General features: G+C 34.3%; 1 protein-coding gene across 1 annotated transcript; it reads left to right on the forward strand.

Annotated features, from left to right (window-relative positions):
* The first annotated feature begins 5,538 nt into the window (after window positions 1-5,538).
* Window positions 5,539-16,623, forward strand: LOC130053284 (fibrinogen-like protein 1). The gene is made up of 5 exons (XM_056160227.1): window positions 5,539-6,465; window positions 9,254-9,390; window positions 10,883-10,979; window positions 12,783-12,944; window positions 16,304-16,623. Exons 1-5 carry the CDS (start codon window positions 5,592-5,594, stop codon window positions 16,546-16,548), a joined length of 1,515 nt encoding a protein of 504 aa, XP_056016202.1. The 5' UTR covers window positions 5,539-5,591; the 3' UTR covers window positions 16,549-16,623.
* Window positions 16,624-17,000: the final 377 nt, after the last annotated feature.

Genomic DNA, 17,000 nt, shown 5'->3' on the forward strand with positions numbered 1-17,000 from the left:
GTGGCAAAATAAGATTCCATACTGTGAAATGTATCAATTGTTAATATACATATATCAATATAAATTCAGTGCCAATTTTCATAATTTCTAGGGGAAAAGTTTGTTTGTAACAAATGTCAGAAATATGCACTAGCTCTTTCTTTGCAAACCATGCTTCTAAGTACCAGGCATTAAGACATGATTTGTTTATTGTCATTTGTTAAACATAGACAGATCCAGTGATTTGAAAGGGGGGGGTCCAGAAAAATGATCTCAAATCTGCATTAGGTCATATCCGATGAATTGATAAAGTAAATATGTTTATTATTGATTGCTAGTTACATGTAACCTTTTATGCATCAGTTGAAGATACTTTATGAACATTTTCCGTCACTGGGTAAAATTCAACAAACATTTTGTGTATCTGGAAGTGGTCAATATATATTTCAACATCAAAGTAAACATGCATTAAAGCAAGTCTGCCAATCTGATGTAGGCAGAAAATGGAATATGGCATGTTATTTCATGAATGCAAAGGGAAATGCTTTACAAGAGAGTCAAAAAATGTCTGGTTAATGCTAAATAACTATCTAGATGTCCCAGAGAAAAGGAGAGGGTGTGTTCTACCCCCCCCCACCCCAACCCCATCGGGATCTGCCAATGTCAAGTTTGGAATGTGAGTGAATGAATTAAGATTCTTCATGATAGGCAATTGATTAAAATTTGATTTACTGATAATTTTAACTTCATATATGTGTGTTAATTAATTGACTATTATCTCAAATCCTGTGTCAGAAATGACCTCTAAAAATCAACATTGTAAAATTTTATATAATGAATTACATAGGCATTTTTTTTGCCTTTATTATATAGAATGTATACAAAGACATGAAATTTATTTCTTAATGTTCATATGTTCTAGTAATTTTTCATGAATTTTAATCATTTAATCATTGATTGGTTATATCTACTTCATATTTATTTCTATTTATGTAGTTCAACAATCTTCATTTAAGTAGTTGACCTTTTTGCACTTATTGAAAATTTTGAGATTTCAGTTCAACTTTTCACCATCAAACCTTGCTTTTCCCACTGAATTTATTTTTGTAACTTGAAATACACCTCTTCAAGTTTCTGGTTATACATAATTTATTTCTTTTGAGACATTGTATTGGGTTTTATGAGATCTTATAATTTGATCATTATTTTGTAAATTATATTGGTGTGAAATATGTGCAATTTTAACAATTAATAAATTCATTCATTGGATGAATATACACACAAAAACCCTCTTAGTTATTGCATATAGTGTATATCTAACATATAAAATATTGCTTTTCTCTATTTCTTTGTTATATGACATTTTAGAGCTGTTCAAACATAGCACTTTTTTCCAATATTTCGTGACCTTTTTGCACCGAATATTATCTCAAAGTTGTTTTTCCATGTCGAACCCATACTAAACATGATAGAAACTTTTTATTTGGCAAATTTCATATTGGGGTCAGTAGGAACCTGTGCACAAAGTTTCATGAAAATCTGAGAGATAGCATGTGCCGACCTCTGCCTGATATCATAATGGACACCCTCTTAAATTCATAATTACATCACATGGTTTTGAATGAAAGTTGTGTGCGAAATTGATTAAATACCCTCTAGGGACTCACACTTGCTTTTCGAGTATGAAAGTGTCCCTTGCTTATAATTAAGTAATCATTACTCATGTTTGTAACAGAAACACATCCATTTTCCTATCGACCTATCGTTATGTTTTTACCTAACAGTGTCTTTGCTAGTCCAAATGGCAGATTAAGAGGGAGACCAGTATTTCCCTAACATTTTTCGCCAGAGATTATGAGTAAAACTCCCGATTTTTGGCACCCAAAATGGCTGAATACTTTGGCTAATATTTGATTTGGACATGCCCTACTCCCATCCCACCATCGGAAAACCTTGATTTGCCATTGAGTCCTTCGTACGTTTCTACTAGCTCTTGTTTTTCCAACGGTCATACTGATCTAAACATAAATTTCAGTTCATGTATGAGTTTTATCTCATTCTATTTTTACCTCTTTTCTCACAGAATTTGTCAAAATTCTAGGTCTCTCAACTATGTTTTATCTCACTGGACGACGTGCTGCATTGTTTAACGTCTATGCGCATACGTCTGAAGATCGAACGGAGAAGACTAAATGTTTTTGCTGTATAAACCATCAAAAAAGTATTGTTGATTGATTGATTGATGTTTTCCGCCACACTCAACAATTTTCCAATTATATGGTGGCGTCAGTTTTTATTCGTGGAAGAGAGAAGCCACATTCAATGTACCTGGGTTGTCTCAACCCACCTTCCACAAATAACCTGGGAAATTTTCTCACTTACCGGCGCGAGCGGGATTCGAACCCACACCGAGCAGAGGTGAGAAGCCGTGTGATTTTGAGCGCAATGCTCTAACGACTACGCCACGGAGGCCCCTCAAAAAGTACTAATTTTGCGTCAAAACTATAATATTTAATTTTAGATAAGTGATATGTTTGCACATATTCATACATTCAACTATGTAACAGAATTGGAGAAAGCTCTGGGAAAATTGCCATGTCATGGTCTTTGCGCAGAATGAGCTGTAGTGTCTCTTTAATATTCATTTTCAACAAAATATCTAATTACGAAGCAGATGCAGAGGACTATATCATGTTTGTTATTATCTCGAGATAACAGGGAGGAATCAGATTTACATATGAATGGAAAAGCTTATTTTTAATAGACAAAGCGTTGTCGATAAATTTAAATGTCGAATTGAAGGTCACAGTTTCTTCTCAAATATGCTTAAAAGTATGGGTACACTTTACTGGATATGGTGAAATCAAATATGACAGGTATGGTATAAAATGCATGCGCCATTATCTGGTTCGAATTCACAATATGCACAACAAATTAGTCCAGGAATATTTTCCCAAAAAGAATGTTTGAGTGCCAATTTTTGGACCGCAGAAAAATCTCAGTGATGGTATAAAACCAGCATCTTTTCCCTGCTGGCCGACCTGTTTTACACCAATTGTTAGTCGTTCTTTGTCAACACACTGATTGCTTATTACTCCGTTCAACTGCTCGGGATATTGCTGTTCGTTAACTCCACCTTTTCATGTTTTTGTTATATGTTGTGTTTTGTTATTCTCTACATGTTCAAAAAGAAATCAATAATACTACTGCGGCTGTAAATAAGTAAATTAGACAAAATTTATAATTTCTTCAATAAAGTTAGGACATGGTGGATAATATCTGCACTGCAATACTGAGATTGCTTCTGTTTCTCACCATCAACTTTCAATATCTAAGTAGCAACATTCCCTTGCTAACTGCATATGATGTTTTCTCTCTCAACTAAAACATGCGAGATCATATTTACGCATGCTAATTTCCTAATCAAGACAAACTACTGACAACTAAGTTACAGGAGTTTTATCAGTCTTTTTTTAAGTAAGCATTCTACTATCTATATGGTCGTTATAATTATTCGGTCTAATGCTGTCTCTGATTTTGACTACGGGCTTCTGAACGTTATACACTGCTGACGACGGGTTTGACCAGTCGTAAGGGGATTCGTACAACCTCTTCGTATCTGATCTCAGCCTTGGTTTATCCAGGGATCTTAATTGTGTATTTAGAAAATCATGAGAATGACCGCCTTTCACAATCTTCACTTTTTTCAATTTTGAGCACGATGTGCACGTGATGCATTTAGGACGATTCCGCCGGCGTATCTGATAATTAAGACTAAACAGAAAATGAATTAACAAAATCTTTTAATCTCCATAATTCGTAAATCGAGAATTCAACACGCATAATGTGTAACTATTACAAAAAACAATAAACTAAATTTTGATATGCATAAAACGAAATAAAAAAAATATCTCAAATATGACATCGACTGTTAAAGTCAATAATGATGATTGCACGCATGTTGTTAAAATTACTCAAAGGCAACTATCAATCATTTGACATATGTCTCAATCCTAGCAGGAATGAATGTATTTAATGATTACCTGCCGTTTGCAATGAACAAAATTACGTACAGAGGTGTATCATTTTGTTATAATTTACATCATTTTGCAATCGTATATAATTTTGTTATTTGATGTATTATTTTATCTTATATGTGATGATCATTATATGTATTGTTTATGCTTTTTCATGCGTTTTATTGTTATCTTTTTAGATACTGTTTTATTTTATATCTTCTTAAACAGTTTGTTATCTTAGGCATCATGCTGTTATGTACCCTAATAGTGTGTCTGTTGTTGACACGTCGTTATGCTGTTTTACACCTTGTTTGAGAATGTTTCACTTACACCAGCTTAAGGTTAACACAAAATGTGAAACACATGTATGCATGACACTTCATTTCGTGGAAACAAAGATGAATATCTTGGGAACGAAATGAATTTGTTGGGATCGAATTGTATTTCGTGGACAGATTTATTTTCAAAATGCTTTTACTATTCTGTTATAAGTTAGTCGTCGTAGTTGAATTAAACTATTTCACTTTGTTTTATGCTACATTTTAAATGATTTATGCCAGTGTGAATTATATCTACCGCATATAAGTCTCGTCAACTATCAAGTGCGAAAAATGGCAGATTTAACAGTCTGTCTGATTGAAAACTCGAATGTCCTTGAAGCATTTGTCTTGGATTTTGAATTGTGCTATATCTGTACATATAAAAAGGAATAAACTCCTTCAATTTGTTCACAAGACGCCTATTCCCAGGAACAAAAAACAAAAACAAAAACAAAAACAAAAAAACACACACACACACATTGTAAAGCTTTTCAAAATAACGAGATACAGAAAACAAACAGTGCTCAATTTCATGATTGCTAAATTAGGAACACAAAATTAAGAGTTTGGACAACAGGGTCTACTGTTCATCTAAACCATCTACGTATCATGCATCAAAAGGGATTTGCGATAAAGTACAGTTTAAAATCGTGACAGATATAAAAGAACATGTCCAATGAGATGAATAGTATATGTTCCAGTTAAAGTTTCGTGTATCAAAATACATATCAGTAATAAAAATTCGACTGCCACTTGGAGAGATTGTGAAATACTATCTCCTGCCGCGTCCAATTAACATCATACATAAAATGGCGATACCAATAATGTAAAATCGATTGTGACTGTGAACGCGGTGTGGTTGCGAAATAATTTATCCTGCCGCGTCCAATTAACATCAAAAATAAAATATCGAGGAAAGGGTACCAGTTATTCCTTTGATTTTGATTCTGTTTATTTCACATCAACTTACGCTATCTTCATACAGATATAAAACATAAGTGTTTCAATTACTGGATTTAAATTATTGTTTTTATATATAGCGTATATACATAAGATTTCCCCCATGATTACAGATGATTATATTGGATGTACAATGTGTTGTTACTCAATCATACGGCTCCCGTTTAGCTCATAAGTTTGACTGCATTTCATGAATATGTTAATGCAGGCTGTTTTTGTTTGATTTATTTGTTGAATACACAGTACTCTAATTCTTCATTGCAGACAAGGTGTTTGTTTCAGTTCGGCAACCATTTGTTCATAGTGTTTTGAAATGAAATTTGAAGGTGCAATGATGAAGTGTGTCATGGTGGGCTGTTTTCTTTATCTACAAGGGATACTTGGTGCCCAGTTGCTCTTGGAAACCAATCCCAAAGACAGAGAAAATTCATCTTCTTTAATCCAACCAAGCGTTCTTCATGACATGCTAAAACGCGAGAGTCAGGTCAGATTAACTATGGTAAAACACATCCAAGATTTAGTAATGGTTACAGCAGATAACAAAAAGACCAATCAAGCACTAATGAGAAATCTTAGTGATATAACTACAATGTTACAGGCTATCACCGAAAAAGACCGCTTAATAGAGGAGGAAAACGTTCAATTAAAACTTGAATTAGACATCCTTAAAGATGCAATTAATAACAACGAAAAACTTCCACGGAAAAACATCCACAACTTTGATATGACTACGATACCTCTTCTTGTAGCAAAATGGGAAAGAGATTATTCGGAATTCAAGCACCAATTAAAGACTATGATTGAGACAGATCGTAACATGGAGGAAGCGAGAAATAGGCTTGATGATGAAATAATGAAGCTAAGATTGAATAGGAATTTCACGGTGGAAGCGCTAGAACGACTAACAGAGACGGGGTTGTCTCTGGCTAGAAAACAGCTCTCGACTCTCCAAGAAGCAAATGAGGAATTATCATCTGATAATACCGAAATGGAAAAACAGTTGGCGATATTAAATGGCAGTCTGCGAAATACTGTGAATAAAGAACAAATAGCTGTCTTTAGGTTTGATTACAACCAGCGTTTTCAAATGTTTAATCAAACGTTGAATAACTATTCGCTATCAATTAATGAAACTTTGGAAAGTGTTCTTGCAGAAAAAAGAAATGAATGCGATGAACAAACATCAGGTAAATATAAAATCCCGTTGATATCAATACAAAGCTCATTTTCAAGATTAGTTGGTCGTTTCCTGAAAGAAGACTTTGTAATTACAATATTTTTATGTCATACTTTTATATTGAATTGCATATTAATATAAGGAACGATCTTTGGTGTTGGTCTGTTGAGATTTCCATGAATACGAATAGTGTTCCTTTATTAGCTGATCTGTTGGTTGTTTTCTGTTGAAACAGAATTGATTCAAAAGGCGTTCTGCTTGGAAGGTCTGTGTTTCCCCCTCCAAATTTTGTTTTCTTGATGGTATTTATGATATTAGAACTTCGTTATCCTCACTCTTTTCATCTTTTGATCATGGATTGTTATCAGTTGACATATCAAAGTATTACACCAAAACAATTGTAACGATCTGGTGTGTCATTACAACCTGTCATTGGGTCTAATGCTGTCTGACACATTTCATATTCATTGTTAGACAGTTCTTGGCACACTGATTAGAACTACAGATAACTCCGTTTACCGCTACCTGATCAATATATAGGGATCACGGCAGATGCGACCGGTCGACAGGGGATGTTTACTTGAGAATAATTCGGATATCCCTTATTCTGTTTCGAGTTTTGAATTGTTTACGCACTTCCGTGATTAGAGATATGAATTAGACAATCTAATTAAAATCAGATGTAGGATCCGCTCGCATACTCGCTACACAAACATCTAACAACATCCCATAGAGGGTCACGTCAGAGGTCAAATTCGGTATCACTCTAGACTTATCGGCTTCAACAAACATTCAATGATTTTGCCAGCGGTGATTTCATTGGTCAATCGAATTTGACCTCTGACGTGACCCTCTACGGGATGGTGTTAGATGTTTGTGTAGCGAGTATGCGAGGAGATCCAACATCTGATTTTAATTAGATTGATGAATGAGATGACTCTGGACAGAAAAAAATTGATCAAAAATATACAACGGATAGACAGCTGTTATTAGAGGAATTTAATTATTAAAGAAGAATTACCGTGAGTGAATGGGGTCCTGAAACTAGCTGGTAAGCAGTGTAAATAACTTTTAATCGACACATATCTCTCATGGAGTACGGAAAGGGGTCGATTGAGTTGAAAGCCTTGTTATATATTATGAATCAGTGGGATAAGATTTTTTTAAAACGTGGATAAATCAGTGTTCTGTGATAATGACACGTGTATTTAGGCTTCCTGGAACATGAAAAAAATGTATAGAGAGACAACATAGATCAGAGAGAAATATTTTTCATGGTTCGAATTTCCTCCATTGTTTACATATAGGTTATAGTGCAATATCCTTGACCCAGGCTCCTATGGTCACTGGCATATATTGTGTCGTTATATGAATGAAACCAATCATTGTTAACATAGAAAAGTCGTCAATACATCCTAATGCAGAGGCTACAGCAAGAAAAAAATTCTTCTCGTGTCGAAGTTTTTGAATGAATTCTATTTCATAAGAATACATAAGCAGGACAGATATTGATAGAACAAAATTTGCACCCACGGGAATTCCAACAGACTGTTTGAAGATCTGATCACCAAAGACTTTGTAAAAACTATCACTGAGGAACTCGAGCATATTTTTATATCAACTGTAAAAGGGTATTTGTGCTCAAAATCATAGTGGTGTTTAACAAAGTATTTTTTTTGGAATGACGGATCAAAATATATGTATATTCCCGTGCTCCATTTATAACATTTCATATTTTATCGACGCAGTGAAACATATGTTACTAGCAATGAAATTTGACAACGTGGGATGTCCGTTGCTAAACGATGGATCTCGACAAAGAGCGACATCTGTTACTAAGCAATGAAACTCGATGTTGTCTGTTTTATGTTTTGCAAATCACTGCATATCAGTTTCATATATAATACATTTTGATTTGACTAATTTGAACAGTTCGGAGTCGCGAGGCATAGATGCATTTCTAGTCTTCGTCAAAAATATATCTTTTCACATGTAAAACTTATACGGTACCAATTTTGATGCACCAGATGCGCATTTCGACAAATAATGTCTCTTCAGTGATGCTCAACCGAAATGTTTGAAATCCGAAATAACTATGAAGTTTTAGATCTAAATATAGCCAAAAACAGCGTGCCAAAAAAGTGGAGCCAAATTCGTCCAAGGATAAGAGCTATGCATGAGGGAGATAATCCTTAATTTTGAAATGAATTTCTAAATTTTATAACAGCAATTAAATATACATCCGTATTTTCAAGCTAGTAACGAAGTACTTAGCTACTGGGCTGTAGAGACCCTCTATGAGAATTGAAGTGTATTGCCAATGGCGGAACTTTTCAGTTGCTATTTTTTTCATAATGCCCGATAACTGTTGAGATATTTGTTAGACTTATGCCAAATAATGATAGGTTTTAATTTGTTCAAACATTGCAGTTAAATGCAAGATCATTATTGCCTTGAATCAGCTTTGCTTATTTTTGAATGTGAAATCGAAGCCCAAATTGAAGAACTGCAAATCATTATATAGCTAAGAATAAATATTACATTACATCTTAGGATTCCTGTATCGTTTAACATATCCAATTCCTTTTCGAAAGATTTCCATGAAGTCATTCAATCTTAAAGAGGCAGAAAAAGAACGAAAAGGTTTTTCGACAAGAAATGCCTTTATCGCATTGATTGCCAAGTTTTCGCTGCATATTATAATTTCTCCAAAAACAAAACGTTAGAAGACACGCAGATGACTATATTACTGATGAATTTGCTTGAAATATTCATTATTAATGAACATTATCTGAAAGGTATCAAGGGAAGCTGCATGGAAATTTTAGAAGTCGAACCACAAACACAGGGAAAAGATGGTGTGTATCAAATCCGTGTAGACTCCGAAGTAAATTCTGTGTATTGTGACATGAGCACAGAAGGAGGTGGTTGGACGGTGAGTGTCATTTATCACTACTAGAATAGTTTAGATATTCTATGACATTATGGAACCCTTTTTCACAAGCATTATTGACACTAGAAGTAATTGATAAATATGTGTATGAAATAAATAGATAGGACGGGTCAATCACATGGATGCTTGATAATTTATACTTCTAATTCGATCATATATAGATGCAGATATGACCTTAGGGTAAGAAACAGCTGGGAACTATGTGGCTAAAAATTTGTAAATATAGTGGTTTCCACACTCTCATTAAAAGTCAGTATTTTGCAAATTCTGTGTTGTTATAGCAATTCAGTTTACCGTTACAACCTATCATTGGGTCAAATGCTGTTTGACGTGTATCATACCAATTGTTAGGCTGTTCTTAGCACATGGAATTTCCTCCGTATTACTCTGTTTACTTAATCAATATAAATGGCTCACGGTGGGTGTGGCCGGTCGACAGGGGATGCTTACTCCTTTAAGCACCTAATCCCATCTCTGGTTTATCCAGGGGGTCCCATTTTGTATCGCTTGTAGGAGTTGTGGTATCAACCACTGTTGTTTTCACCTTTCAGTATATGTGCATTATCTACGCCGTGCAATTGATTCTAATAAAGAGGTGTGACCTAAAATATACCGGAATGTATAAAACTATTGTATCTTATATCATTTGAATGCGCGGCGTGGAACTTTTTTCCCATACATATCATGTTTTATATTTTAATAATCTTACTTCACATTATTGATGTTTTTTCTAGCATTGTTTTGATATCATCTGTCTTAATGCTATTCTAATTTCCTTTTGATACTTTTATAACATGCTGTATCATTTTTATTGTGTGCAGCGCTTTGGAGTGGTTATTTATAATCATATATGCGCTATATAAATAAATAATAATAATAACAATTATTATTATTATTATTATTACATCTCACAAAGAAAAAAGAAACAATACACATCCCTTCAAAATACCATGAAATGGAATAATAGAAATTGCATGCATTGTCTAGAATACATAATCTCTAGATTGTAAAGTTCAATGCATATAGAAGCAATGTATATGTAAACATGTAACAGTGGCTGTTGACAGCAGGTTTGGAAACAGAAAAAGCTGCTGTTTTTTAATGTAAAGTTGTCATGAATATCTGAATTCAACAAAAATGTTCCCAAAGTATAACTCGGATTTATGGATAACAAGCGATATGTCTAGCTTTTGATATGTTGATTCCAAGCACTATTTTGTAATTGTGCTGGAGGAAGTTGTGTATGGCTGTTCCAAATGCCATTTTTTAATCTATTAGAACTGAATGAAAAAGAGGTTTGTAAACTATAAATTATATATCTGTCCCCTAAAAGAATATGACACTCGTAAGAAAATAATGGTTATAGCATCATTGAAAACCGTGGTATGTATGCCTCCAAAGAATTAAAGTGGTAAGAAGGGAAATCTAACATTGAATATGATATCAAAGCAAACTCAGTGTCGTTTTCTTGTAGGTCATTCAGCGGAGACAGGATGGATCTACAGATTTCAACCGGACGTGGAGTGAATACAAACGGGGATTCGGTAATCCTTCGACTAACTATTGGATTGGTAAGGTTATATTACTCTGCTGAATCACTGGTAAATCCTAGAACATTTTCTCTCTTTCACAACTGTGTGACTCCAATTCAGGAATTACATTTTAATGATTTAGATGCCAAAGAAAACCACTTATGTCAATTCACTATTAGAGAAATACATGTGAAATATCGTTTGACTAGATATTTCTTTCCATAATTCGCAGTAGTTGTTTACGAAGACTGAGGCTTTGATAGCAGCCTTCTAAGCACGTGCTCCTATCTCTAGTGTGTCCCTGGGTCCGTGTTTGTCCTATTCTTAATGGCGTATTCTTTATAGTATTCGTGAGAAGGATCACTGTTCGCTACCTCACCTCTTCCTTTACTAACAGCTAAGGTAGAGTTTTGTCTGGACGATGCTGCCAATCTTAACACGAGTTCCTTGATTTAATGAAGCAGGCATCCTTTCTCAATGATCTTGATGAATAATTTTAACACACCTCTCTTTGAATAGATTGCTTACTGTAATGTAGCCTTAAGCTAAACTATTATAAAATTTAGAAATTCATTTCAAAATTAAGGATTATCTCCCTCATGCATAGCTCTTATCCTTGGACGAATTTGCCTCCACTTGTTTGGCACGCTGTTTTTGGCTATATTTAGATCTAAAACTTCATAGTTATTTCGGATTTCAAATATTTCGGTTGAGCATCACTGAAGAGACATTATTTGTCGAAATGCGCATCTGGTGCATCAAAATTGTTACCGTATAAGTTTTACATTATGACCCCTGGGTCGAGGCCTCTGCTGGTGGACTGTTAGACCCGAGTGTCTCTACAGCCCAGTAGCTAAGTACTTCGTTACTAGCTTGAAAATACGGATGTATATTTAATTGCTGTTATAAAATTTAGAAATTCATTTCAAGATTAAGGATTATCTCCCTCATGCATAGCTCTTATCCTTGGACGAATTTGGCTCCACTTGTTTGGCACGCTGTTTTTGGCTATATTTAGATCTAAAACTTCATAGTTATTTCGGATTTCAAACATTTCGGTTGAGCATCACTGAAGAGACATTATTTGTCGAAATGCGCATCTGGTGCATCAAAATTGGTACCGTATAAGTTTTACATTATTCCTTTTGAAAGCATACGAGTTACATGATAGAAATCATTTAAACTTTGTTATTTCTTTTATCATTTTGTTATTTGAATGATTAAGTATGGTAGGCTTTTAAGGAGGAATAATGGTCTCCGACAATGTAGGTAGATTCGATGGCATTCATAAGCTTGTTTGTTTTCTTACATTAAAACAAAAAAAAATGTTTAAAATAACACTGAACTAGAAAAACTGACTGCTAAACACGCTTTAAATGAAAAGGTGAAGGTAACAAGCAATGGCCAATCTTCTAACTGCTATAAGGAATACAAATATGGACATCTGGTTTGTTGAGTGGTCCCTGTTTACCCTACTTTGAATTTTGTATACTTTATAGGATTTATGAGATTGATCACTGTCTATTATCTTCACCCCTTTATGAGGGTACACAAATCTGAACTTTAGAGATCTTGGGATTATTATCCTGTGTAATAAATGATGTAACCTCAATAACTTTGCTTTCACACTGCACTTTATACAAGTTAGATAAACCCTATATTTACGAAATTAGAACAGTTTTTAAGAAGATTGGTTAACTTCTTTTTGAAAAGGTATTTTGAAATTTATAACTTCATCTGAAAGGTGAAACTCAAATCATACGGTTTAGTTTAGAAAATTTATGATCAGTATTTCTTAGTCTATTTCAAAGCCTAAAATGTTTACTACCTTTTATCAATCAGGGAATGATGCTATCCATGCCTTGGCAGAGGAGAAACAGACACTTCATGTCCAACTTCAAGGATTCGATGGCACAAGCGCTTATGCAGATTATTCATCATTCTTTGTCGGGAATGAGGCAGAGAAATATCGCTTACTTGTGTCGGGATACTCGGGAACAGCGGGTAAGCCTGTATACCACGTCGCGCCCATAATATGTAGTAATTACAGAATATGGAGAAAAAATCAAATATCGTATCGGATGATATCCGTGTCTTACGGTTTTCTTGTGATATTACTTTCGTGCATGTGTTCAATAAATTGATTGATTGTATCTTGCTTAACGTCTCTCGAGAGAATTTTTCTCACATGGAGAGGTCACCAAGACTGGTGAAGGGCTTCGAATTTAGGCCTATGCTTATGCGCTTATGGCCATTGAGCAGTGAGGGTTCTTTAACGTGCAACACCTACTGTGACACGGGATATCCATTTTAAGGTAATTTCCGAAGACCCGTGACATTTATACCTGATGACGAGCGTTTGGAACTGTCACTACCTATTTGTAGTGAGTTCATTTTGGATTTTGTCAGATTGAACAATGACTAACGATAAGTTGTAGAATAAACAATAACAAATTTATTGTTTAAAAATATAAATAATATAACAAAAATATGCACACTCACTCCTTTCACTCTCAACACAAATTTACATGAATAAGCAATTGGTAATATAGATATCTGATACGTTGTAAACAGTTCTTTTGAAAAGTTCGATAGTACGTATCAGATGTAGAGGAAATGTACAGGTATCAACTTTTCAGGTTAAAATAATATTCAAAAGTAGTATAATTTAGAAAAAGTTCCAAATATTCCATTCTCCTTTTCTGTAATATAATATTCTTTAGTTTTGTTTATAAATTTCGAGTCACTTTAACTATATAATGTAACTAATCTGCATTCTTAAGACACTGTTCCGGTTTCCCGCCAACTTGCAATAAGCACACCCAGAACGGAAAAAATCCACCACCATGCAAGACTTGCACGAGTAAATCTGCCTTCGGGTTGAAACTGGTTTTGTTAAACACCCATGTACGCACTGAAAGTAATTTCATAAAAAAAAAAATACCAACTTGCAACCAAACAAGAAACTGAGAACCTACAAATAACAAGACCATGCTAGACTAATCATAATACTCACGAACTATCAGAATAAAAACAAAACACGCTTACCGGCTAGGAAAAAGATTTGCCTTCCAAACAATCTCCTATTGCAGTAGTTATATTTCTTCAAATGTCCTACATAGAATCTGACAGGAAAATAACTATCCCCTGAACTTCTAGGACATGTCATCGTGGCACCCGGCTGATGTCGTTCCATGTTCTATCTAACTCACAGCCAGCCAAACCGGTCTCCTTTATACTAGCAACTAAAAATAACTCACACCCTACTCACTCTTACGATAACCCATTCGCATCAAAATCAAAACAAATGAAAAATACAAAACGCTAAATCAGAAAAATTGAATCAACTTCATTACAGTGTTTTAACGACTTCGGTCTGTCGCGGCCGGGATTCCAGACCCGGATCTTCCGATAGCGGGGTGAACGCTCTAACATCTAGGTCACCACGGTTTGTTCAACAGAGGATGCTTATTACTCTTATGATCACACTTTTGGTGTTCCTAGAGGTCCTTCTTTCCTCTTGACCCGTTCTCAATTTTCTAGTCTTTAAAAGATACATAAAATCAATCACTCTTCGAAGTCCTCAGTTTTTTCATTACGTTGGGAAAAGTACATAAATGTTCTACTATGTTGAGGTCTTATTACGATGGGAGTACGAACGACATCGGCGAATATTGAGTCTGAACGAAATGTTAATAATTACACAATACAACACGCAAATGGAGTGTATCGCACAGGGCTAATTAAAGCTTATAGACATCAAATGGAGTGTATCGTACAGGGCTAACTAAAGCTTATAGACATCAAATGGAGTGTATCGCACAGGGCTAATTAAAGCTTATAGACATCAAATGGAGTGTATCGCACAGGGCTAACTAAAGCTTATAGACATCAAATGGAGTGTATCGCACAGGGCTAACTAAAGCTTATAGACATCAAATGGAGTGTATCGCACAGGGCTAAATAAAGCTTATAGACATCGCCACAGGGCTAACTAAAGCTTAGAGACATCGTAAAATCATCCCGGTCTTACTAAATGCGCTGAAAGAATGTGTTAAGTCTGACTTAAACTGATATAAATTGATAGAATTGTCAAAGTCTGATTAAAGTTTATAGACATTGATAGAATCGTTTAAGTCTGATTATAGTTTAAATACATTGAAAGAGTTTTCGGATCCTGTCTAAAGTTGATATACATTGAAAGAATTTTCCATTATGTTCGTGGTTGTCAGTAATTCTACTTGGAATTTTTAAGTGCATGTGAATGTTGACATTGGTGATATATGTATATATATATATATATATATATTTATATATATATATATATATATATATATATATATATATATATGTATAATTCAATAAAAAAAGCAGGAAAATATACAGTTCCAAAATATATTTAAATCACTAGCACTTTCTGGATTTTAACATCCATCCTCAGGTGAATACAAATTAATAATGAATACAAAGTTGTTTATCTTAGAGACGTCTATTGTGACGTCATGACGTCATGATAGTCTTTGCGAGGAGGGAATAGATATGCAAGTCGAAAAACTTACTATACTGCATTATTTGCAACGGGTGTGGCGAGGAATATATTGGACAAACCGGAGCACAACTAAAAGCGAGGATGCGTGTCCATCGCCAACAAATTAACGATCCCAGTATAAGAAATACCCCCATGCAGCGAACACTTTGACACCTGTGCTAGAGGCAACTACAGCGTATTTCCATTTTATAAACTTCAAACAGAATCAACGTCCATGAGACTTGCTAAAGAAAATTATTTCATTAAACTGTTTTCTCCTAAACTAAACAAACTTTAATCAATGCATATATGAAAAATTCTGATTGTTAAACCTCTTAATTCATCAACTTTTATCATGTAAATGTTCATGCTTATTTTGTCCAAGTCACCTTTCCCGAACTTTTGTATTATGACGTCATGTATCTATTCCCTCCTCGCAAAGACTATCATGACGTCACAATAGACGTCTCTAAGATAAACAACTTTGTATTCATTATTAATTTGTATTCACCTGAGGATGGATGTTAAAATCCAGAAAGCGCTAGTGATTTAAATATATTTTGGAACTGTATATTTTCCTGCTTTTTTTATTGAATTATTTTGACTGTGTGATATCAACTCTTTCTATTTGGATTATATATATATATATATATATATATATATATATATATATATGATGTAACTAAAAGTGTATATATATATATATATATATATATATATATATATATATACTATAAATCCTTTAGAATTAAAAACCAAGGATGACAAAGTGAATGCAGTATGATATGCTATATTCAATTTTCCAAATTACATTTGATTCATTCTTGTTTTGTAGGGGACGCTTTGATTTACCACAATGCAATGAATTTTTCTACACCCGACCAAGATAATGATTATGTCAGTCGTCACTGCGCAAAAATATGGGGGGAAGGCTGGTGGTTCAATAGCTGTTTTAACGCCAATCTAAACGCAGATTACGCAGATTCTGCTGTGAGTGATCCTAAATACATGACCTGGTATCCATGGAAAACACATTTTGCGTTGAAAGGATCACTGATGATGATCCGACCTAAAAGTTAGAATGAACCTTTTGAGTTTTACGAATCAGCATATGAATGGAAAAGATCATTGTAAATAAATAAACCACTGTCAATGTGTCTAAATGTTCAGTTGAAAACCACAGATACATATTTTGCTCACCATGTAGAGGCTTTTGAATATATTCTGCCTGATAAGAGTATGAAAACAGGTAAGCCAAACAGAAAGACGATTCGTGCCAATGGGAATGCTAAGATATTTTTGAAAGATTTTATCACCAGAGACTACGAAGATATTGCCAATGAGGAAATCCAGCATATTTCTGACTACTACTTCAGAGTACTTGTGCGAGGATTCAGTTTGATGTTTAACAAAGTAATTTTTGGATGACTGATTATTTGATATGAATGTTTCCTTTTCCCATTTTTTTCTGCCGAAGCAACATGGTATGATGTCATAATGTATAGTCTTTCATTGATAGTGAGGAATGGTTG

Source organism: Ostrea edulis, chromosome 3, assembly GCF_947568905.1.
Source record: "Ostrea edulis chromosome 3, xbOstEdul1.1, whole genome shotgun sequence".
In the NCBI taxonomy this organism is placed as follows: Eukaryota; Metazoa; Mollusca; class Bivalvia; order Ostreida; family Ostreidae; genus Ostrea; species Ostrea edulis.

Coding starts and splice junctions, on each gene's coding strand:
- LOC130053284 (XM_056160227.1), top strand. CDS start 5,592: ATGAAATTTGAAGGTGCAATGATGAAGTGTGTCATGGTGGGCTGTTTT. Junction 10,980..12,782: donor TTCGACTAACTATTGGATTG/GTAAGGTTATAT, acceptor TTTATCAATCAG/GGAATGATGCTATCCATGCC. Junction 12,945..16,303: donor GGGATACTCGGGAACAGCGG/GTAAGCCTGTAT, acceptor CTTGTTTTGTAG/GGGACGCTTTGATTTACCAC.